Genomic DNA, 23,305 nt, shown 5'->3' on the forward strand with positions numbered 1-23,305 from the left:
CAACTTCTCCGGCCACACGGCAATCGTCGCTGCTTGCTATGCGATTAACCTTGGCTCCGCCACGCGCCTCACGCACGCCCGAAGCAGTCTCCCCGCTGGTTTTTCTTAGCGTTGACTCATGGAGTCATCACCATGCTTGATCAGATAAGCGCAGACCATCACGTAACCAGTTTGGCATCGCCATTGCAACGTCATCATGCAGCGCAAGATCGCCGCGTGGCGGCTGCTGCTGATTCACCCTTCCTATCAGATATCGATGGCACGTCGGCGATCCAGATACGTACATCAGAGCGAGAGATACGAATATCCCAGAATCACGGATCACCCATTGCATTAAACGGAAGAATATCAAAATGTGTCGATGACAAGTGTTTCCGAAAAAAAAAATGGGCTAGACACCAGTGGGAATGCGAAAGCATTATAGTCGCTGTGAAATGTTTTCGATTGATAGTTTTGACATGCATTAAAGTCATTAAATTCTTTTGTTGTACATTCATGACGTGGCGTCGAGAGTCCATAACTGCAAACACAGCTCCGATTAAATCTGAGGAGGAAGTGACGCGCGGGAGGCAGCGCGCTCGCTTTATACACCCATGACGTGGCGCCACCTCCTCCCCATTGGCTGCGCCGTCACATGCCCAATGACGCATGAACGAGGCCGCACTTTGAGCCAGCCAGATGACTGCGACGTGACGCGTGCAACGACGCGCGCATCAGGCTCACCTTTAGTCCTGCCAGAACCGTGGAACCGCCGTGGTGTCGGCAAATTGACCCTCGTCGTGCACAAAACTTGAAGCACGTATCAAAGTTTCGAAACAATAAAAAAATTGCACAAGTTTGACCGAGCGAACATTGATAGTTCACGTCCACTGCAGCTAAACTTTCTCTCTCACGCTAAAGTAGTTCCTCTATTCCAGTACTCAGCAGCACTGATCCAGATGAGTACTTGTACTGATCCAGAGGTATGCCTAGATATTTTACTGTATTGTACTGTACTGTACTGTTGCATTGTACTGTACTGTTTTCGGTCCTTTGTATGTTTTGAAACAAAGACGGTTTGGTTTCCTAGCTCCCTTGCCGAAAACCCAGGCATTTTCCCTAATTAACGGCGCTTCAAGACAGTCGACAAAATTTGTTCATGTTAACTCTCTCTGTGACGTCCTCCCTCTCTCTACAGAAAACAACTACGTCGTCTGCGTACGCTAAGATTTTAATTTCACTCAACATTAAGCCGAATCCGCTCACGTGTTGACTCTGAGCAACCTTTAAACAAAAGGGTTCTAAGCATATAGTGAACAGCAATGGAGACAGCGGGCATCCTTGCCGCACTAATGTCAGCACTTGAAACGGTGTTGTCACACTCTTATTTACAAGACTCGTGGAACACTTTGCATATGCCAGCTTAACACCTTCTAATACATAAAGAATTTGTTTAGCGCGATACAACGGACGCAAGACACAGCGTCTTGTCCTGTCGCCTTTCTTGTGTCCGTTGTACTACGCTAAACAAGTTATTTATGGATCCGCACCAACTAGCCCGCCAACGCATTGTGCTGAACCTTCTAATCCTACTGAGCTGACATTAACATGTTCTAAGATTTCGAACAGAATTTTGTGTACCACCCGGCCTTCTCCAAATCTAGCTGTACCACAGCGACACGCTCTCCCGATGTCTGGCAACACTCTAAGACACTTATGGCTACATGAATGTTTGTGAAAATTGATGGGCATTTAATCCCGCACGTCTGATGCAGTCCCACGATTTGTTTCATCGCTCTTTGTAATCTAAAAAAAATACGTTGGCGAAAATTTTGTAATCAACGTTCGTCAGACTGATTGGTCGATACCATGTTATCGACAGTTGTTTAACAGGATCTTTTGTTTTGGGGAGAAGTAAAACATGCGTTATCCCAAAAGACAGTTTTCGCAGTCTTTGTATGAGGTTCTACTTGGAAGCGAACAAGCCGGACCAATCTGTTTTACTCTGCGAGAGAGGGAGATCTGGGACTAGCCCATTTGTTTCTTCGACAGGCGGGGTCTAGGTTTCTTTTTTTTTTTACGCGATCAAATTGATCCGTTTTTGCGAGCTCTAGTACAAGTAAGGCTAAGTGGAGTGTTACCTGATTTTGTTGTGTCGACGAACGATGTAAGACGCACAAGTGTCCGCGGTTTCTTACGTGAGGTTGTTTCAACTTTCCAGCTTTTGAAAGCTCGTTTTTCTTTGGAGTACCTATCTAGAGTTAACAGAAGAAAACTGTATAAAGATGTATGTGATGTGATGCTACCAGTGCCTTTGTACCAGTCCATATATGGAGCAGGTCCAGGAGGTGATGTTCTGAAAAGAGTTTAAAAAAATGCCATTTCGTTCCTCAACAAACACTTTCTTTTTCCAGCTTCACAGCAAGGCGTTGCCAATTAAGCCCTCACTTGAAGAAAAAGGCTGATTTGTTTCGTGGTCTGTTGACTGTGCTTTGTGCAAAAAGGCCGAGAACATTGAACATATCTTCCTCGAATGCTGGAATGCCACATTCCGGTGGGACATCCACCAACGAACCTTAAAGAAGGACCTTCCGTTGTCACATAGAGGCATCCAGCTTTTACCTGTCCCAAACTCTGGAAGCATACCCCTGGATATAGTCATGTTGCTGGGTCTGCACACTCTATGGAAATGACGTATAGCAGTCCGGAATGCTGATATAGATGCTCGCCTTGCGGGGCAGTACTTTATTGAGAGCATTTTATATAATAAATGCACTCAAGAGTCAAATTGATCCACCAGAGTGTGTCAGTACGATGGATGAACTTTCTAACTTGAAGCGTTTTTTGGTGGACGCTCCACTCAATGGCGGTGGCTGCCTTTTTAAACATTTCATGTACCGTGTTCTCTCTTGTTCGTTCGCCAAACCAGCAATAAAGAAAAAAAAAGAAAAAACAGCGCCGTAGTGTCGGGGAAGCGTGATCATCTCGCACCCCGGGGGCCGAGGTTTAATTCCCACCCAGACCGAAAAGTGCGAAATTTTCTTTTGAAATAAATGTTTTCTTTGTTTGCAGGAACCTCCCTGAGAAAACTGACGTCAATCCGAGCATTTTTGAAGTGTTTTAACTCTTTGCGCCATCGGCCATTTTGGTACCATCGCTCAGTAACGTTGCCGCCGGATTTGCGCGTAATGGAGCATACAGTGCTTTCGCATTAAAACATATCTGATTATATACGTACATGGTAACCCGCCGCGGTAACCTGTAGTGGCTGAGCTCGAAGTCACGCGTTCAATCCCGATCGCATTGGCCTCACTTCGAGGGGCCGCGAAATAGAGTCTCGTCCGAAGAGCCAATCATTGACGGTGATAACAAGGCCTAGCGTTTCGCTGAAAACCCTGAACTCAACAGATTGTGTTCTACACTACATACGCGGGTGCGACTTGCTGGTGCGACGCACCACACCAGGCAACTCTTGCCAGGCAGAAACAACAGTGCCCGGACAACTACGTGCCATGGAGGAGGCGTCTCACGATGCTGGTGTGACGAGCGCCGCAGGTGATGTCTCACTCGTCGAACTCGGTCACACCTCGAAGATGCAACGAGGCGAGACCAACGGTAAACCGTCAGCGTTAGGCAGCGCTCAGTGAAATATTAGTCGACGTCAGCCTGACGTTCACATACTCCAACCGCAGCATACACACAGCAGCTCAGCAGCAACGCCAGTGTGGTTGTACATAACGTGCCTGCGTACAACGCACATGCCAGCAGCGGAAGGCAGATCACTACTCTTGCTCCGTTGCCGAGGTGATTGTGCGTAGAGCTGACGGTGAAACCCACCTCGGCTCGTCGTTCTTTGCAGCCAAACGCACTTAGCGTTTCTAACCCTGGGCGCATGCACCGTCAGCCGGACAGTATAACGGTGGCTTTCCAGCCACCGTTGTGGCTTGACAAACGTTTTATTGCTACCGCAAGAAAACGCTTGCCTACTCAGATTTGGGAGCACGTTTAGAGAGCCAGGTAGTCAAAATTAATCCGGAGTTCCACACTATGTACGGCATGCTTCACTGCCAGAACGTCATGGTCTTTGCATCTAAGATGCAGTAATTCTTTTTTCGTTTTAGTTATAGACGATGAACCATTTTAAACCGATGACTTATGAGGCTCATTTGGGCCCTTCCCCTTACGTTAAATATAGCAAAGCTGTTTTTGTCTGCAGCTCTATACTTCCATCTCCTCCCCTTTCCCGGAAAAATGTTTACGCTTTCTTTCTTTCTTTTCGAGCAACACCGTCATGCCTAGCATTCTATTTATACTAACTCAATGGTTATTGCCACTGGATGTCAGCGAATTTAGGTGTGTCATATGACGTCGCGATAGTGTCGACAACGCTAGCTCTGTCGTTATACCGACGTTATATAGTGTCAAATGAAAACACCTTATGTTGTTCAACCTTCACGCTTGCCCGGTGGCATCCTTGTACACCCCAAAAACGTGTTCTGTATAATTTCTACAGCTTCGTAAACACGTATCAGTGATCAACTAACTTATAGCTGACTTCTTTTTACTGTTATCCGTATAGGGAGATGTTCGACAAGGGCGGTGCCATCGGGGACGCCGCCGTGGCCGCGTCGCTGTGCATGGGCGTCACCGCACCACATGTCACCGGTATCGGCGGAGGTCTGATGGCCGTCCTTTACGACAAGTGAGCCGGATTCTACGCATATTTGCGTGACAGCTTGCGGTGACACCCGCCGCAAGGACTCAGTGTATACTATTACGTGATTTCAGACAAAACTCACTATAGGGAACTCTGGCGCTAGATCAATGACCATTCACACTGGAGCAAAAAAAAAATATACTTGGTTCTTGGCCAACAGCGAGGCTGCGGAGAAAAGCGCTTGTCGCTTTTCATAGAAAATACGAATACGTTGAGCGTATTGTAACGTAGATTGAAGACGGAGTCTTATAATATAGACGCTTCTCTTTAATGGCGGGCCAGGAGAAAAACGTGCAACTCACGCGCTTCATAGCCTTTCATGGCGCCGACCTTTGGCCGCGCCGTCCCGCGGTGTGAAGCCCCACATCATTGTGTTAATTGACCCCCCCCCCCCCCCATGCGAAAAGCGACCGTCTCGGTCGCGTCAAAAAGTTCTTTCGGTGACAAGAAATGGAGCTCCTCAGGTGCATCTCGGCGTTCACCTAACCGCATAGTATGGCTTCATGCGCACTGCACGAACAACTTTCGCGCGAGGACGACGACGGAGCGAACTGGGGTCAGAAATGCAGGGGACGACTTCGTAGGGTCACGTCACTGAGGCGGCGTGTAACCTTGTAGGGACCAAAATGCCGGCGGAGCAACTTTTCCGAGAGTCCACGGCGACGGATGGGCGTCCAGACCCACACGAAGGCGCCGGTATTGCAATGGACGTCGCGTCGACCCTGGTTGTAGCGAAGGGTGGCGGTATGCTGTTGGCTCCGGATACGATGCCGAGCGAGCCGGCGTGCTTCTTCGGCTCTTTACGAATTATTCCGCGTGTTTGCTGGGCGGGCTATTATCAACCAGAGGTAGCATGGCGTCAAGTGTTGACGTGACGTGGCGCCCGTACACAAGTTCAAACGGGGTAAACTGTGTAGTCTCCTGTACAGCAGTTTTATACGCGAAGGTTACATAGGGTAAAATCTCATCCCACGTCTTGTGCTCTACGTCGATATACATGGAGAGCATATCAGCCAGCGTTCTGTTCAGACGTTCAGTTAATCCATTGGTTTGGGGGTGATCCGCAGTGCTCTTGAGAGCAATGCGTCAGCTGTAGAACGTCCTCCATAAGTTCGGCTCTAAATGCTGCACCGCAGTCGGTGATCAGAACAGACGGTGCACCATGTCGTAGGGCGATGTGCCGTACAAAGAACTTGGCCACTTCATACGAGTTTCTTTGCGGAACAGCTTCGGTTTCGGCGTACCGGGTTCAGTAGACGGTAGCGACGACTATCCATGTGTTGCGCGAAGAGGTGACTGGGAATGGCCCAAGTATATCCATTTGTTGGAACGGTGCTTGACGAGGATCCACAGGGTGAAGAAAGCAAGCTGGTTTAACTGGTGGTTTCTTGCGGCGCTGGCAATCACGGCACGTCTTGACCTACCGTTGCACAGAAGAAAAAAAGCCGGGGCCAGTAATACTTCTGTCGTATCCTTGCTAATGTCTTAGCGAATCCCAGTTGTCCCGCACATGGCTCATCATGACAGGCTTGCAAAATGTCTTGGCGCAGCGCTGACGGCACGACAAGGACTGCTTCCGCAGTTTTTCTTGTAAAGGACGTTGTTGTGCAAAGAGTACAATGATAAGCCGCGCACGAGCCACCGAGGTAAGACACCTTCAGTTCCTTGAAGGTGCACGATCAGCGGCAGCAGCTCAGGGTCAGCGCACTGGTGCTCAGACATCTTTATGGCGTCGATAACGCCGACAAATGGCAAGTCATGGTCAGGGTCCGAGGACGTTGTAGGGAATGCTGCGCGTGACAAACAGTCGGCGTCGCTGTGCTTCCTTCTAGATCGGTAGACAACTCTAATGTCGTACTCTTGTAAGCGGAGGCTCCAACTGGCTAGTCTGCCTGAAGGGTCTTTGAGGTTGACAAGCCAGCACAGGGCATGGTTGATCGCTGACAGCCTTAATAGGTCGACCGTACAAGTAGCGTCGGAATTTAGCAATTGCCCACACAACCGCTAAGCATTCTTTTTCAGCGGTTGAGTAGTTTTTCTCAGCCTCGGTGAGACTGCGGCTTGCATAAGCAATGGGGCGTTCCGCACCAGCTTGCCACTGCACAAGAACTGCTCCGAGACACGTATTGCTGGCGTCAGTATGAATTTCAGTGTCAGTGTCTTCGTCGAAATGAGCAAGTATTGAGGCCGCTTGCAAGCGCTTGCGCAATTCATTGAACGACTGCTGCTGCTTGTCCGACCAAATGAAAGGCACATCGTCGCGTGTGAGCCGTGTCTGAGGCTCAGCAATTCTCGAGAATTCCTCGACGAAGCGCCTATAATATGCGCACAAACCAAGAAAGCGTTGGACAGCCTTCTTGCCTGTGGGTGGCGAAAACTCTGCTACGGCAGCTAATTTGTCGGTGTCTGATCGGACGCCTTTAGGACCAACGACATGGCCAAGAAATTTGAGCTCTTGGAACCCGAAGTAGCACTTTTCAGGCTTGATGGTGAGGCCGGCAGTACGGATTGCCACGAGGACACCTTCGAGTCGTGCGACATGTTTGTCAAACGTGCTCGAGAACAGGACGACGTCGTCCAAGTATACGAGGCAGGTTTGCCATTTCAGTTCAGCGAGCACGGTATTCATCATCCGCTGGAAGGTGGCAGGTGCCGAACAGAGACCGAAGGGTAGAACTTTGAACACATAAAGCCCGTCAGGTGTCACAAACGCTGTTTTTCCCGATCCTGATCATCGACTTCGATTTGTCAATACCCTGATTTAATATAAAACGAAAAAAATTGGCATGTTGTCGACGATCCAATACGTCGTCGATGCGTGGCAATGGATAAACATCGCGCTTGGTGACACGGTTCAACTTTCTATAATCTACACAAAAGCGTAGTGTGTTGTCTTTCTTTCTGACTAACACTACAGGAGAGGCCCACGGGCTTGTGGACTGCTGGATCACGTCGTCTTGGAGCATCTCTTTCACTTGATGCTTGATTGCTTCCCTTTCCATTGGAGCCACTCTGTAGGGATGCTGACGAACAGGACGGGAGGACTCGTCCGTAATAATGCGGTGCTTTGTGATGGACGTGTGCCGTACTTTGGACGACGTTGAAAAACAGTCCGCAAATTCATTCACGAGACTCAGTAGACGGTCTTTGTAATGGTCAGGCAGAGCAGCGCTAACTTGAATCCGTTCTTTTAGGCTGGGTAACTTAGATTGCTGAGACGATGCGATTTGCAATGTGGCATTGTCAGTACCATCAATGATTTCGCGAAGAAATGCAACTGTCGTTCCTCGCGGTACATGCCGATATTCGTTGCTAAAGTTTGTTAGCAAGACGACTGATCATTTGTTGCGCACCTGAAGAAGCCCTCTGGCTATGCAAATGTGGCGCTCAAGAAGCAGAGGGATGTTTGCCTCCGCGATTCCTTCGGCGTCGTCCTCCATGTCGCATTGGACAAGGGTAAGCACGCTGCTCTTGGGTGGTAACGTGACGTGATAATCAGCTACGCGAAGCACGATGTCACGGTCGTTGGCATTGCTGTTTGCTATGGCTTGCGTAGTAGCGAAGCTGACTCTAGACTCTTGCAAGTCGATGATGGCACCGTTCGCCTGAAGGAAATCCATGCCGAGTATAAGGTCCTTGGAACATTCAGAAAGAATGACGAAGTCGCCCATGTAGATGAAGCCCCGAATGTTGACTCGTGCCGTGCACCGGCCCATTGGAGTTATGAGGCGCCCTCCTGCAGTACGAATCTGAGTCCCGGTCCATTGCGTCGAAACTTTGTTCAGTATACGTGCGAGATTCTGGCTCATTACAGACGTGTCCGCACCCGTGTCTATTAACGCCGTGACTTCGTGATCATCTATGGTATCTGGTACGTCGCAAGATACTGACACCGAACTACACTGCTTTCTCTGCGTCTCAATTACGTCATCTTGCGGTCGTCTTAGAGGAGGATCTTCATCGTTCGCAACGTCAGCGACCTCACCTCTGCAGGTCGCTGGACTCAGTTTTCCCGGGAGGCAGGATTGGGTGAGCAACGCCTTGTTGCGCTCGGCGTGAAGATGGGGCTGGAAGACCTGTTTCGGGTGGGTGACGGTGACCGGGGGATACGGATTCGTGGGGCAAACGAGGTCCTGGCGTCCGCGAGGTATGCTTCAATCTCCAGGGGGCGTCCACCATTGCGCGGGCACGGCGCATTCAGTGAAAATCAGCTGAGCCCAGCTCGGCGGTAAGGACACGCCATGTAGAGGTGATCGGCTTCACCGCAGTGAAAACACAAGGGCCTCCGGTTCGCAGTGCGCCATACGTCGCTCTTGCGGGGTGGTCGTGTTTCAGACATGAATGGCGTGCGGCGAGTCCTGAAGTCGCCAGTTGCTTTTTCAACGGCGCGCACACCATGAAAGTCCGGGACGTCGCGCACATCGTCAAAAGTCGGGGACAACGAACTTCTCGCAGCTTCCGCATACGACATGCGAGGCTGTGGTGGCCGTACCTCGTGCTGTGGTATCTCGCTTCGTTCCGGGATTTGTGCATGCAGCCTGCCTGATTTCCTCCCGGACGACCTCAGCCAGAGCGAGTCGTGGTACCGTTACCGGAGCCACCTGAAGCTTTTGAAGCTCTTCTCGGACAACATGCCTAATGAGCTCCCGCAAGGCGTCGGTATTGTCCAAGGGTATAGCGAGAAGGTCACGCGATAGGGTCGACACGTCGCGGTTGTTCGCTGCTGCACTGCCTCTTCCATGGATACAGCTTCCGTGAGAAACCCTGCAACGGTCTTTGGTGCGTTGCGTATTAGGGCACCGAATAACTCTTGCTTGACACCGCGCATCGAGTTCCTGAGCTTCTTTTCTTCCGGCATAGATGGATCTGCGCGTCGGAAAAGTCGGCGCATATCTTCCACAAACATTGCGATGCTTTCGTTCGGCCGCTGCACTCTCGCCTGAATTGCAGATTCAGCTCGCTCCTTGCGGTCGAGGCCGGCGTATGTGCTGATTAGCTGCCGTCGGAATTCGTCCCATGTCGATAGGGCCGCCTCACGGTTCTCAAACCATGTCCGCGCATAGTCCTCGAGGGCAAAGTAGGCGTTGCGTAGCTTGCGCTCTGGAGTCCAGCCGTTGACTTGCACGACACGCTCAAAGTGATCGAGCCAGTCCTCAACAACTTCGAAGGTGTCCCCATGAAATGATGTGGGGATTCGCGACTGGTTAAGGACGACCTCGGTCGGTCCGGTTGAGGAAGAAGACGGAACTGAGGTACTCATCCTTATGACTCGATTTGGTAGAGGCTCGTGCTCGGGTGGCAGTCCTTGAAGTCGACGGCTTGTCCGTACGTGAACTGGAGTCAGCTCGACCGGACTTCGTACTGGGCTTGTAGGCTGTGTCCGATCTGGGAGTGGTAGCATGTACCCAGCACCTCCACCAGAAAAATGTAACGTAGATTGAAGACGGAGTCTTACAGTATCTAACATTTAAGTTGCAAATGAGAGGTTGTGGGTGATGTCAGTCTAAGATAGTTAGGTAGAAAAGCAGCTATGGAGTACCCTATATGTGTAATGAAACGTCAAATGAAACGAGAACAGCGGTGCGCTTGGTATAGTTTGCGCCGCCATCTTTTCTCGCTTTCAATAAAAGAGAACTAAAACAGAAACGAAAATATCGCAGTGTAGGGAGAGCATCATCGCGCAGTGCGGTCAAACCGAATGTGCACATCTCTCAATAGCGATGAGTGAACGGCGCGCTCTATGCCTTTATTTATGCTTCGGCCACGCGCCCCGCTGTTCGCGTTTCGTTTCACGCCGATAGTATTAAAGTTTTGCACACTCGTCTGCGAAACTGTGAACTGCTGTGCGAGTCCTCGGACAATGCAAAGTGCATGCTTGTGTTTGCATACGCAGCTGTGTACGTGTTGGTCTTCTGTGGATGTCTGTAGTCATGTTCAGATCTTTGTGTTCGTGCTGTCTGACTTTGCTATGCATGCAGTCGAACGCCTTCATACCGACATGCTTGGGGCCCCCGAAACCATTCGTTGTACATGACACTTCGTTGCAAAAGTCACGCTCACAATCCCTTCGTTTTACAGGTCATTTCACTGTAAAGGCGCTCGACCTTATTAGTGACACATTTTGTGGCATATTTTGGGAAATGTTTTGTGATAACATTTTTCTTTGTCAAGCGACGAGCAGTAACTGTTGCCACATAAGTGCCAACCTCTATGTCAACTTGTCAGTAATAATAATTAAAGAAAGTGGCTGTAGGAGCTGCAAATATGATGGTTCAAGGGTCGCAGGAAAGATAAGCAGTGCGTGGGTTTGCCTGAAGTTTGTTCTCCTGCGCTTCAAACAGGTTTGTGACTTTGCAAGCTGACATGTCCTAGAACAATCAAGCATTTGTGCAGGCATGTATTGCGGCTGTGTTTATAAAAATTCGTTCCAAAGGGATACGACTTGCGGACTCGCCGGTCAGAATTCGTAGATTGCAATACGTGCAGTAAATTTAATTAGCGATGTTTTGGTAATTAGTCAATTAAGCAGTTTGATTTCTTGTGAAAAGTATACCTGTCTCTTCGAGCAATCCACTTCAAGAAGTAGAATTGTAATACATGCCACAGTCATCAGCATAGCGTGTCGTGGTAAGGAAAGCACACAGGGACAAAGGCGACTAAAGAACACAGGACGCCCTGTGTTCTTCAGTCGTCGTTGCCCCTAGGCGCATGGATGCAAACTATCTCGCTCATTTCTATAGTGCCTCGGCGGTCTACTTTGTCGTCATATTTCTCACGTGACGGCAGTTAGTTCAACCAGCAATTACGGTCGTAAAACGACAGGGAGCTGAGCAAGTTGGTAAGAGAGAGGAGAGAGAGAAAGAGAAAGAGGGCAGGGGAGGTAACTAGAAAAAAGTTTGGTTTGCCATCCGATATGGGGGAAAGGATGTCTGACTATTTAGGGAGGGAGAAACAGGAGTATTCAAACGGAACTTGGAGCACAAAATTATGAGGTGGCAGGCGTCACCGTCACAGTCTATCTGGCAGGCCAGTAGACCGCACGAGGCGAACGATAGCACTCTGGCTTCCTTGATCACTCACGACCGATGTGACGACTGTCCGAGTGTCTTTTCCTATGACCGCCTGTCCAGTGTCTCTAACGAGGTACACAGTACTTGATATTAGTCTAACGCATACCGTAACAGTTGTAGATGCGCAGAAATTGTTAGATTTTTTTTTTTACATTCACAAGTGTCACAGGTAGTAAGGCAGGCGTGCTGTGCACACAGCCACAAGTAGGGATAAAAACAAAACACGCCAGCTATCAACCGAAGGGCCGCAGAGTATAGCGGAAAGCTAGGAGGACACAAAACTCACCAGCTCGTGTTTGTGGATTTACACATGGCACAAGGATCTTTCTTTGTGCACCATAATCGAGGGCTGACTTACGCATGTGCTGCCGGAATGAATAATATGCAAAGCTTCAATGCACAAGAAAGGCTTATTCATTTTTATAACAACGGAGAAGCGTGCGTTTGAGCATGCGCAGACGAGCTTTTTTTGGGGGGAGGTGTACCTTGTTCTGCGGCACTGTGGAACTGTTTAGTGACAGTCGGCTTTCTTGTTGCCCTTTTCGCTCCTATACTAGTGCCGATGTTTGCACGCCTGCCTTTAGTAACATTGTTAACACGAGCAAAATTGATTTTGGTGGCGGTCAAAATAATATACCAAGTCCAAATACCGTTTTCCCCCCCAACCTTGGCCGCAAAGAGTCATGCGTGAACTAAATTTCGGATAACGGATGCAAAGCTACCTGCAGACAGGAATCGTCTCGAAGGAGCAATAAATCTTGTTCTCTGTCGGTTTCAGGTCCACGATGAAGGTCCAAGCCTTGGACGCCCTGGGAGTGTCTCCGGCAAGCGTCACACCGGATATGTTTTCAACCAATGCGTCGGCGTTGAAACTCGGTACGTTATAACGTTGACCAGATAGTCACCGGGTTTCCCCTTACCGTGACTTGGAAAACTGTAGGACCCTTCGCGATGGTTGAGTGCTTTCTGCAAAGTTCATGAGTTCGAATCCTGGCTACAGCGGCCACGCACATTCTGGTCGGGAAGGTCTGCAAAAGCGCGGATTGCTTTGGGGCGTTGAACTTGATTTCTAAACCTGAACGATAGTAAAAATCGACTAGGAGCAATATACAGTAACGGATGTTCTTATACTGGCAACTTAATGTAAGAAAACATGTGGAAGCGTGCAAAGGAAATTGAAAGTAAACATATGACCACACACGATGCAAAGTATAATGTTAGGCATAGCGTTAAGAAATGTAGAAAGGAAACATCATAGATTAGAGGTGAAACGCTGGCAGATAATTTTGTTATTTAACTTTTTTTTTTGGGGGGGGGGCTTGATAATAAGGAAAATGGGGGGAATGTAGTTGTACAGCTTCTGTAACGTGTAAAAGCAATAAACCAGTGGTTTATTACAAAAAGTCCAGTTCGGTACAAGTACTTTAGCCCGCATGTCATAAATTGTGGCGAACAATAGGATGCATGTCTGCGGTTCTCTCTTATAAGCCGTTACAGTTTTGAAAGCGCAGGATACAAGCGCAGGGCTCAGGAAAACGGACACCTTGAAGTTTCGCATCCACTTGTGCGCTACACTTGCAAGTTTGCACCAGCCGGAGCCCGCGTGGCTGAAGCGCAGTTCTGGGGAGAAATTGACCTGCGGCAAATGCTCCTAAATAATAATAATAATAATAATAATAATAATAATAATGGATCTGTGTGCGCAAGGAAGCTTCTGTTGCCCGCCAAGCGCTGCAAGCTAAACAATTGCCTTTGATGCTCCTATGTGATGCTTCGACATATTTAAACCATGTTTTATACATACGGGATGTGCTCATTATTCTTTAATATTGTTTATTATTATTATTATTATTATTATTATTATTATTATTATTATTATTATTATTATTATTATTATTATTATTATTATTATTATAAGTGGCAGCAGCAGCAGCAGTAAGAAGTAGTAAGTAGTAGTAGTATTTTCCATTTTTCGTCATTGTCTCCTATACGCTAGCGTGCTGCTGCTATCAAAATAATCGGTCGTTCTGAGCGACAGATGGTAAGATATGACTGGATCGAAGAATATACAATCGTCCGAGCGAGGCTGTGGCGACGGCGGACGCCGCTACATGTGTGGTACAACTTGCGGGCCACTCTGAATGTGCCATGTGGATTTAGCATTTTTTCGCTTTCGAGCCAATTGGTTTAAAATTGATATTGCGAAATATAACGCGTCGGGCAGGTTTAGCTCAGTCTCCTATGACTAGTGGGCTATGAAACGGTCGATAAAAAAGTGCTGCAGTCTAAATGATGTCCCGAAAAGCGAAACCGGAGCACCGCCATCTTAGGAAGGGCATCATAGTACGTTAGCTCAGAGAGAACGAAAATAAGCGCTTTCATCACAATCCCCACGGACGTGGATTAATCTGCTGTACAGAGGCTGGTGGGCGTTCGTCTTTGTGTTACTTTGTTTTAAAATGAAGCCTGAACGCCTCGATATGCTTTAGTGGCGATAACATTATCAAAACTCAGTCGAAGGAATTATTTTTTGTTGGGCGCAACCAGCTATTATTTTCTAATTAACCTAGCATTTACAATAAGACAGCCAAAGCACCAAACTGTAAGCGGACGCCACCCGCCAAGGCTCTATCTATTTCAAAGGCGATGTTGGGGCAAAAGCTGCGGGAGCTTCCATTCCAGCATGTTCTTTAAAAGCTTCTTGGCCGCGACTGATCGACCGTGCAGAAGAAACGTCGACAAGGACCCGACTACGCGTGATCGTCTTTTATTCTTCTCGAGTCCATTGCTTTTGAGCATACATCTTTCTCTTTCTGCAAGCTGTGTTTCTTTAACTTGAAATTTACCAAACACGGCAGCATCCATATAAAGGTATATACGTTGTCACGTTTCTGTCTTAAACCGGCAACTATTTATCCTTAATAATGGCTATTCTGTCCTGAATAATAACAATTCGCCGAATATAATGATAGTGATAGGCACCAAGTAAGGTGAGACCTAAAGTTCGGTTCGATTTGACTTACATTCACTGGAGCCAACAACATACAACAGCGACGCAAGATATATTGCTATGGCATTTATATAACGTTTCTTTATCTTTTTCTAGTTTGAACAAATATTTCAGAAATCGCACGGAGCACTCATATAGCGCAAATTGGCACATTCACACGACCTGCATGAGGAGACGGAAATTATTTGTACGATAAATCATGATGTTCGAGTGAATAATTAAATATAGACTGATAAGCTCTTTAACTGTTCACTTTATGGAACATCGCCCAATTGGCAAATTGAGGTAGGCAGTTAGTGACAGGCAGGCAGTAGGCGGCCGTCCATATTTAGTCTACGGGGAGCGTCGGCAATTCATTCACGACTCATCGTACATTCCAGCGTAATCACGGGTTCTCGCGTGCGTTCCCGGATGTGAACCGTTGTAACATTAAACACTTGTTAGAGGTTGAAAATGGTCACCGGAAAAATACCAGCGCATGCTCGTGCCAGTGCATGCCTTTGGTGCGTTCCGTCCTCTCAGGCGCCAACGCTCCGATCGTGCCGGGCGTGCTGGCAGGACTGAAGGTTCTGCACACCAAGGTGGGCAAGCTTCCCTGGAAGGACGTGTTCCAGCCGGCCATCCGCTTGGCCAAGAAGGGCTTCACCGTCGGATCCCACCTTGCCGCCGCCCTGGCGAACTATGAGAATGTACTTAGCGTGTCGGCTTCCCTCAGGTATGTGATCCCTTCAGCCGGAGAAAGTGATCATATGAGCTTAATAGTAAGATTGCCGGAGAAGCGTGTGACGCTGCAATCGTTCTGTAACTGTGGCACTCGAGAGAAATTACTATACGATTCGGCGCTAATTATGTGAGAAAGAACGTTGCATATCTTTTACTGCTTGTGCAGCGTAATAGCTTCGCGGTGTTACCTTATAGGGCAATGAAATATTTTTGTTCACGGCTTATTTCTTTGCTAACGTTGGTTTCCGATCATAAATTGTAAAGAAGCCTTCGAAGCCACGAGGACGCATCTATGTAATCCATGCAAGTTCCCGCACATCTATGAAATACCTATCGCTTCCTCCCCGGCTTAGTCGTTTTACTACTCGTGCATGTGGGCATCGCCGCCGGTTTCCCTCTACTACACTTATCATGGAACTCTATGCCTTATGGCAGTTGTGGTTAAAACGCAAGCAGGGCTACCTCCATCGCTCTGGAGTTGTGCAAACGGTAGCTGTGCGTTTGTCGTCGTAAGAAGCGATTACTCACGGCGTCGACATTCCAAGATAGTTTGGCCTTTCCGTATGGTTTGTACATAGTTCGGTGCGCTGCACGTCGTCATACCGGAACAGAATATTTGTTACTATGACGTGGTTCATACAAAGTCACCTGCGCAAGACAAGAGAACACCACCGCTGTGCTCATCTTTGCACATTGCCACACACTCAGTCACCCAAGTTGGTTCAATAGTTGGTTTCGAACCCTGTTACCTCAGTATAGCAGTCCAATGCGTTGTAACCGTTCGACCACGGGATATACCCAGCGGCCCACGGAGGCGGGAAATCAGTTTGATACAAACATGCACAGATAGGTACCTTCCAGAAGGTGCGTGAAGTACCCCAAGAGTGCTAACACATTGGTAGCTTTCTTTGGCTCTTTTGCGGCGGTTGGCGGTGGTCGCACCTTCAACGCTGATACAAAGGCGCCGATGTAAAAAAAAAAAAGGCACTTGCTCGCGCCCAACCGAGTCCCGGGGTGTGTTCGCCGCCGAAAGCGAACGATTGTAGCTCTATGAAACGCACCTGCTCTCGCGCGAGAGATTTGTAGATTGTGTGGTTCTTGTTGAGGTTAGTCGGTGGAATGCGGCACCGAAACGCGGGACGTGAGTGGCACATCTCCGAGTTCCAGCAGCACGCGCTCTTCTTGCAGACCTCTGTGCCGTTTAGATATGCCCCGCGCCGTCCGTTGAACTTGCTATCCCTGTCTCAGCAAGGCACTGTGTGGTGGCTTCAGAGCTGCATCTGCATGAAGCTGCATGAAAATGCAGCTGCATCTTCAGAGATGCAGCTGCATCTGCATAAAGGGCAGTCGTCCTGTTCCCCCTTCTGCTGGAGGCGGCGGGAGAGGGCCTCGATTCCGGGAGAGGAGGATGGCTGTCGCCTTGCACGCCGGCGCCCTTGCCGCTGCAGACGAGACACGTCACATGTAACGAATAAGCTTTCTACGTATAGACCGTTTTTTTCGTAGGCGCCGCCATATTGTGAGCGCAGTGGCGCCGCCTACGAGCAGCGCCATACTGGCTTGGGTGAAAGCGGTCTTTTGCATGGTAGGTATACGCTTGTCGGGAGGTTCTGGCGTTTGTTTTCGCGGTCGTGTGGCCTGTTTAGTATGACGTGCGTCTTCTACGTGGTAAGCGGTTCTGCGAGACGTGCTGAAGTGGTTTAAGGCGTCATGGCCGGAATTTCTGCTGGCGTTGAGGTGGACGGAACACGCAGCGCGATGTGTGCGCGCATAATTGAGCCTACAATCAGCCTCGGAGATCAATTGTGTATTTCTGAATGTTCCAATCACTAATCTGACCTTATTGCAGTATTACCCTCTATTTCTAAGCTGCAGTTTAGGAGTCATGAAACATACGCGACGATCGTAACGGCGTGGGTACCGTTCTGCTACGATAGGAGCTGTGATGTTATACTTTGACAAGCGTTCAACCTGTTCGCTGCAGGTTACATTGCGTGACTACTAGGTTCGATGGATGAGGTTTCCGCCCCTGAATAAAATAGTTTTGGCAAGTAATAGCAGCATACCTTACAGTCTGAATTAAGCTTGTCCAGCAAAGGGACTGTTTACGAACTGCGCGAGCGTCCTAAGCAGTGGTAGGTGCTGGATTACATATATCTTTGTTCTATATACCGCATGGTCCAAGCATAAGGCATCAGCGTTTATATATTTATAAACGTTGTGCGGCGTGACTATGCGAGGTCCTATTGCGGCGTTAGCCCGTTTCCTCTTGCTTTTTCGAGAAAGAGAATGATAATCGAATTTTTTTCCAATTGTGTGATCGTTCCGTTCTCTACAACGCACTAACATGTATTACGAAAATTCTGTCCTCAAAAATTCTGTCCTCATTCTTTTTATGCGATCCCTCTCATATATTATGGCTGTATGCAGGCCAAAAAGGCAATGCCGAAGCGCACAGCTTACACATGTATCGTGCTGGTTCACCAACCGCAGTGATCGCTGTGCTGAGCAGCGCCATCGGCCTCATGCAGGAAGGCTAGCGTAGAAATATGGTAATTTGGAGCCTACTAGACTTGAAGTGCGCGAGAACGATGCCGGTGCATCACAAATATTTGATAGCGCCTGCCGCATAGATGTTTCGTGGTTGCCTTAGGTTGGCCGTGCACGAGCATGCGCTCTTATGCTTTATGTTTTACTCCCTACGCCAAGCGATCAGATAGTGAGCAGATTTACCATTTTATGCTGCTAATACAGAGACACTGGTTTTCTTTGTTGAATTAAAACCGATATAAGCAAAATAGTTCACAACACACACACCGCGACTGATGATGTACGTACACCGCGGCTGATAAAGCGCGTCACATTTTTGTGCCCCCAAGAGATATTTCCGCCTACTGTAGTTACCAATGCACCGAAAGGCTTCCCTGACGACTTTATATGAACGGACATGGCGCAGATATCACAAAGTACCATCTAAAACACCTCGAAATCGTTCCGCAGCACGCGACTGCAATACTTTCAAGCAGCGCCGCGCCGGATCGCCGAAGCCAAAGAGGAGGAAAGCCTCTCCGCGCGCCCCATCCTCCTCGCCCGATGAAACGGTCTATATCTACCTGTACTACCCCTACAACTGCGTGTATTCGCGGCTCTGTTCTTCGCGGAAGTACGTAGGGAAACAACAAACGTTATCTATATTATCTATGTCTATTCTATATCTATTATCTATATCGTCGCTGCAACATATACCCGCCTTCTAGCGCATCGTTCCTTTTTACGTAGAGCGAATAACTTTCTAGAAGCGTTCGGATATTCGCTTACGTGGACAATAATCGTGGATGGCTTCTGCACATCAAAAAAAAAAAAAAAGAAGAGAGAGAGAGAGAGAGATCTCCCCGTTAAAAACATAACTATCCCTAGTTGGAACAGCGTGGTCCCCATTTCTTTCTCTTTTTTTTTTGATGCAGGAAGCGATTCTCCAACAGCGCCACCGGCGCTCTATTGCGCGAGGGGGACAAGCTCGTCCAGGCGCAACTCGCCGAGCTGCTGGCAAAGCTGGCCGAACGCGGCCCGGAGTACCTTTACCAAGGGGAGCTCGCCGACGAGATCGAAAAGAACATTGCTGACGCCGGTAATGTACTTATATAGACAGGATTCAGCGCATTCACACCGTCCGTATAATGGTGGCTAACGTACTATAGATGTCTTATTTCTATGGGTAATGGAAAATAATGGTTTTCCATCCTTTTTCATCCCAATTACTACTTACGTTTACTGTAGGTAAACCTATTGTTTTTATGTACTTGTTTATTCGCCTGTAACATCGGTAAATTTTATACTTGCAGTTTCATAGAAAGTGTCAACGTTTCCTGTAGCATGTGTGCGATATATGTGTCGGTGTTAGTGAGTCTCAGTGAGTATTCGTGTTATATCTGAGCCCGAACTGTACAAGAAGTGCTGCTTTGTATTTTTACTATCTATACGTGCAATATGTGGAAACGGTTATTGCACACACATGTATATAAACCTGATGCATTCTTCATCGTATAAATCATGCAATCGTATGAAATGAGACTGGCAAAAAATTTTACCAAAATTATTGGAGCATTTTAATATTGTGGCAACGTCAAAAAAAGAGAAAAGAAACAGGGGTCGTAGAGCACTATTCAGGAGGCACAGCGGCAGGTCGCCTTTTTCATGCTGAGCGCAACCGCGACTTATTCATTACGCATTGATAAAAACGCTCATGCATACTCACATTGTTCTCTTCTTCGTCGGAGAACAGGCGCGGCATCTGCGTGCCTCCGAACTATAGGCATCGTCTCGAAGTGCAATTTGAGTGTATGAGGGCGGTGTACAACGGCACAGAGTAACGCAGGCAAAAAAAGAAAGACAAGGAACGAAGAAACAAACTAAAGTTAGTTCGACAAGTACGGCTTCATCCTTACCCCATGCACCACTTAGGGTAAGGGCTTGCGGCGACTGGAGCTGTTGTCACTGTCAGGAACGGCCTCGTAATTCATGCACGTCGCCCAGGCGGCGGATCCCTCTGTACGGCCCAAAGTACCGTCTTAGCAGGTTTTCGGAAAGGCCACGACAGCATATGGGTATCCAGATTCTGTGTCGAAGATCATATCGTTTTGCATCTTGGTCTCGCTGAAGGTAGATAAGTACGCGGGCAAGCTGTCTGGCTTATTTGGCGCGCTGAGTAAATTGAACGTCGGTAGGTACGACTAACCGTCCGTTGGTCTGGAGAGAGGTGCGGTTATCTTCCGGTGGCTTCTACCACCGAGTCTGAGAACGGAGTCAAGGAGTTCGGCAGTGAAGGCAGTTCCCTTGTTTGTGATGACTACTTTTGGGGCGCCGTGCCTAAGGACGACGTTTTCGATGAAGAAAGTGAGCTGCTTCGGCTGGTGTGCCCCGCTGTGTAGCTTTCGTCTCCTCGTAGAGCGTCAGGTAATTGGTGGCAACAATGATCCATCTGTTGCCAACTGCAGAAGTTGGAAATGGGCCCAGGAAATCCATTCCAACTTGGGCGAATGGCTGGCCTGGTACCTGGGCTGGATGTAAGAGACCTGCACGCTTGCTGCGAGGTGTTTTACGTCTTTAGCAGTGGGCACACGTTTGCACGTGATTTTTTACAGCAGCGGGTAGCTTTGTGCAGTTGTAGTTGCGTTGGAGTCTGGACGATGTTCTCGCGTAGCCTAGGTGACCTGCGGTAGCTTCACCGTGGCACGCGTTTAGTGTTTCTTTTCGAAGTGGTGTCCGTACGGCAAGCAGGTACGTGCTGCCACTGGTAGAAAAGTTCTCACGGAGGACATCGTTCTACGGACAAAACGAGTGCAGTCCCCTTGCATAGAGTCGCGGAACGTCTTTACTTCGGCCTAGGTCTGGGTCGTGGCGCTGCTCCTGTCAAATTGTGACGGCGTCGACGACGCCAAAACATATAGCGTCCACGTCATCGGTACCTGCGGAATCGACGGGTGGCAGCGATAGGCAGTCGGCATCTATGTGCCTCTTCCATGATTTGTAAATTTGGTCATGTCGAACTCCTGAAGCCTGAGACTCCAGAGCGCCAGACGGCCAGATGGGTATTTAAGTTAGCCAACAAAGAGAATGATGGTCGCTGACAACATTGAATAAACGGCCGTACAACTACGAGCGAAATTTGATAACTGCCAGCACCGCGGCGAGGCATTCCTTCCCGGTAGTCGAGTAGTTTTCCCCCGCACGAGAGAGAGAGAGAGAGTTCGGCTGGCGTGGGCGATTAGTTTTTCGGAGCCACCTTGCCACTGCACCAGTACGGAACCCAGGACAACGTTGTTCGCATCAGTGTGGATGGCTGGCTGACGCAGAGAGAATTTTCTTTTTTTTTCCCGTGCGATGCGCTTCAAAGATTTCACGTGTTATCTGGCCGAGCCGGCGATGCGAAATGTACAGTTATCTAATCAGGGCGCACATCCGCGATAGGACGTCGCGATGTTCTGGCAGTCGCCCCGGCTCGTTCGATCGTCTGCTGTGCTGCTACTCACTGCGCTGGCCGATGTAGCAGCGTAGCAGGCTGTCGAATCAGCCGGAGCTCGTTCGGCGGGTTTTGAGTATTTCGCAAGATACAAGTGTTTCCGGGCAGCTAGTTTAATGTGAGGTCCCTCCGGGAGTGCCTCAATTCAAACACAGTATAGTCGCGAACACGTGGGCCGCGAGAAGACGGAGATGCAATTTGGAAACGTCGTACAAGGTCAGCCGGCGCCACGCAGTGGTTAGGAAGGGAATCTTCATTTCGTGATCATAATCTGGAGTTGTTTTGATCCTGCGACGGGTTGCTCGTGAGAAGTATCCGCACCGACAGTACGCCGTTTCGCGGGCGACGTTTCTCGCTCCATCTTCGCACTCTCTCCGCAGGTGGGTCCCTCAGGAAAAGCGACTTGTGGCGATACCAACCCGTCTGGCAGGATCCGCTGTCCTCCAGGATAGGGTGCAGCCAGCACATACACTCGGCTCCCATTCCGGGCGCCGGCGTTGTGCTAGCCTTGGCCGTCCACCAGATAACCGTGGCGTGAGTTTCGTCATTCTGTCTCACGTGCACGCCTGCTTTTTTTGGGTCGCCCTGCCGCACTGCGCGCATATCCGACGGGAGGCCGAGGATGCTGCCTTGAGACGTGGCGAAAACGGCACGCCAATATATGCACTTGCATTAAGCGGCACTAATCACCCTTTCCACTAGGGAGCTTCAGGCAAAGCGAGGAGCCCGTTGAGTGAGCTTGGGTAGCGAGAACCGCCGGCGCGAAAGAGCGTCGGTTCGGCTGCGCATTTGCCGCTTGCATGGCACTGCAGTTGAAATGTTCAAGTATTACAGCATCAGGCGGGAGGCAGAACTGAAGGCGTGGACGCAGGCGAAGTCACATTGAAAAAGACACGTTGCGCAGCGTGCCTTTTTCGATGTGCCTTCATCTGTGTTCGTTTCTTTATCGCTGCTCCCGCCTCACTGTGGATAGCCATCTAGCCGATGCTTTCACGTTATTACAGCGCCGGCTGTTGAGAGCGTTTGAAGCAGGAACCAGTCCGAGCGCGCGCACGCGCGCACATCACAGCGTCAGTTGTCGAACCCAAAGACAAAGATGGGTAATACGTTAAGCTGTATCAGTAAATTATACATCCTTGTAACACGACAGCGGTCTCTCTTTCCATGAGATGAGGCCGACGGGTAAGCTAGCACATAAAAAGCCGAAAACAAAAGTGGCGCTACCGCCCTTGATTTCAAGGCGCTGTAGGCTATAGTGAAGGGCCCTTAGCTTCAGGATGCTTGTCTACAGACGCCATCACACTGAAGTAGAGCAATGTAATACCTGGAAATGCACACAAACGCAGGAATAGTTTGCTCGAATGCGCACAAAGAAAAGCTGTTGATGAAAGGAGAGCCAGGTGAGAGCGGTATCCGCCTGTGATGAAACGGGGTACTTTAGGGCTACAATAAATACGAGAATCGGGCGACGGATTCGGAAACGAATAATGCTCACTGCGCTAACGTTTGCAAGCTCCGTTATGTGATCAAAATCGGATATCATGTCGGGGTTGCATGCTAACGAAAGCGCGATGGGCCGATCCATATTGGGTGGCCACGGTGAATGAGGTAGTTCAAGGTGACATTGACTGGGTCTCGAAGAAGTAAGAGAATCGCATAGCAAAGTTAGTTATGAAGAAAGGCTCCGGAGCATGGATGAAAAGCAATGGGCAGCGAGAATGCACATATATTTGCACCACAAAGACATGGACAGACAAGGGAGAGAGACGACAAGGAAGTTGGAGATC

At 48.9% G+C, this 23,305-nt stretch overlaps 1 protein-coding gene across 1 annotated transcript in view; it reads left to right on the plus strand.

The window, feature by feature from the left end:
• Window positions 1–22,056, plus strand: part of LOC142563404 (scoloptoxin SSD14-like) — a 29,134-nt gene extending 7,078 nt beyond the window's left edge. Inside the window, exons 2-6 of the mRNA XM_075673957.1 lie at window positions 4,559–4,681; window positions 12,545–12,642; window positions 15,299–15,491; window positions 18,964–19,127; window positions 21,899–22,056. Coding sequence (XP_075530072.1) covers window positions 4,559–4,681; window positions 12,545–12,642; window positions 15,299–15,491; window positions 18,964–19,127; window positions 21,899–22,056 — 736 coding nt within the window. The remainder of the gene's footprint in view (window positions 1–4,558; window positions 4,682–12,544; window positions 12,643–15,298; window positions 15,492–18,963; window positions 19,128–21,898) is intronic.
• Window positions 22,057–23,305: the final 1,249 nt, after the last annotated feature.

Source organism: Dermacentor variabilis, chromosome 11 (assembly GCF_050947875.1).
Source record: "Dermacentor variabilis isolate Ectoservices chromosome 11, ASM5094787v1, whole genome shotgun sequence".
NCBI lineage: Eukaryota > Metazoa > Arthropoda > Arachnida > Ixodida > Ixodidae > Dermacentor > Dermacentor variabilis.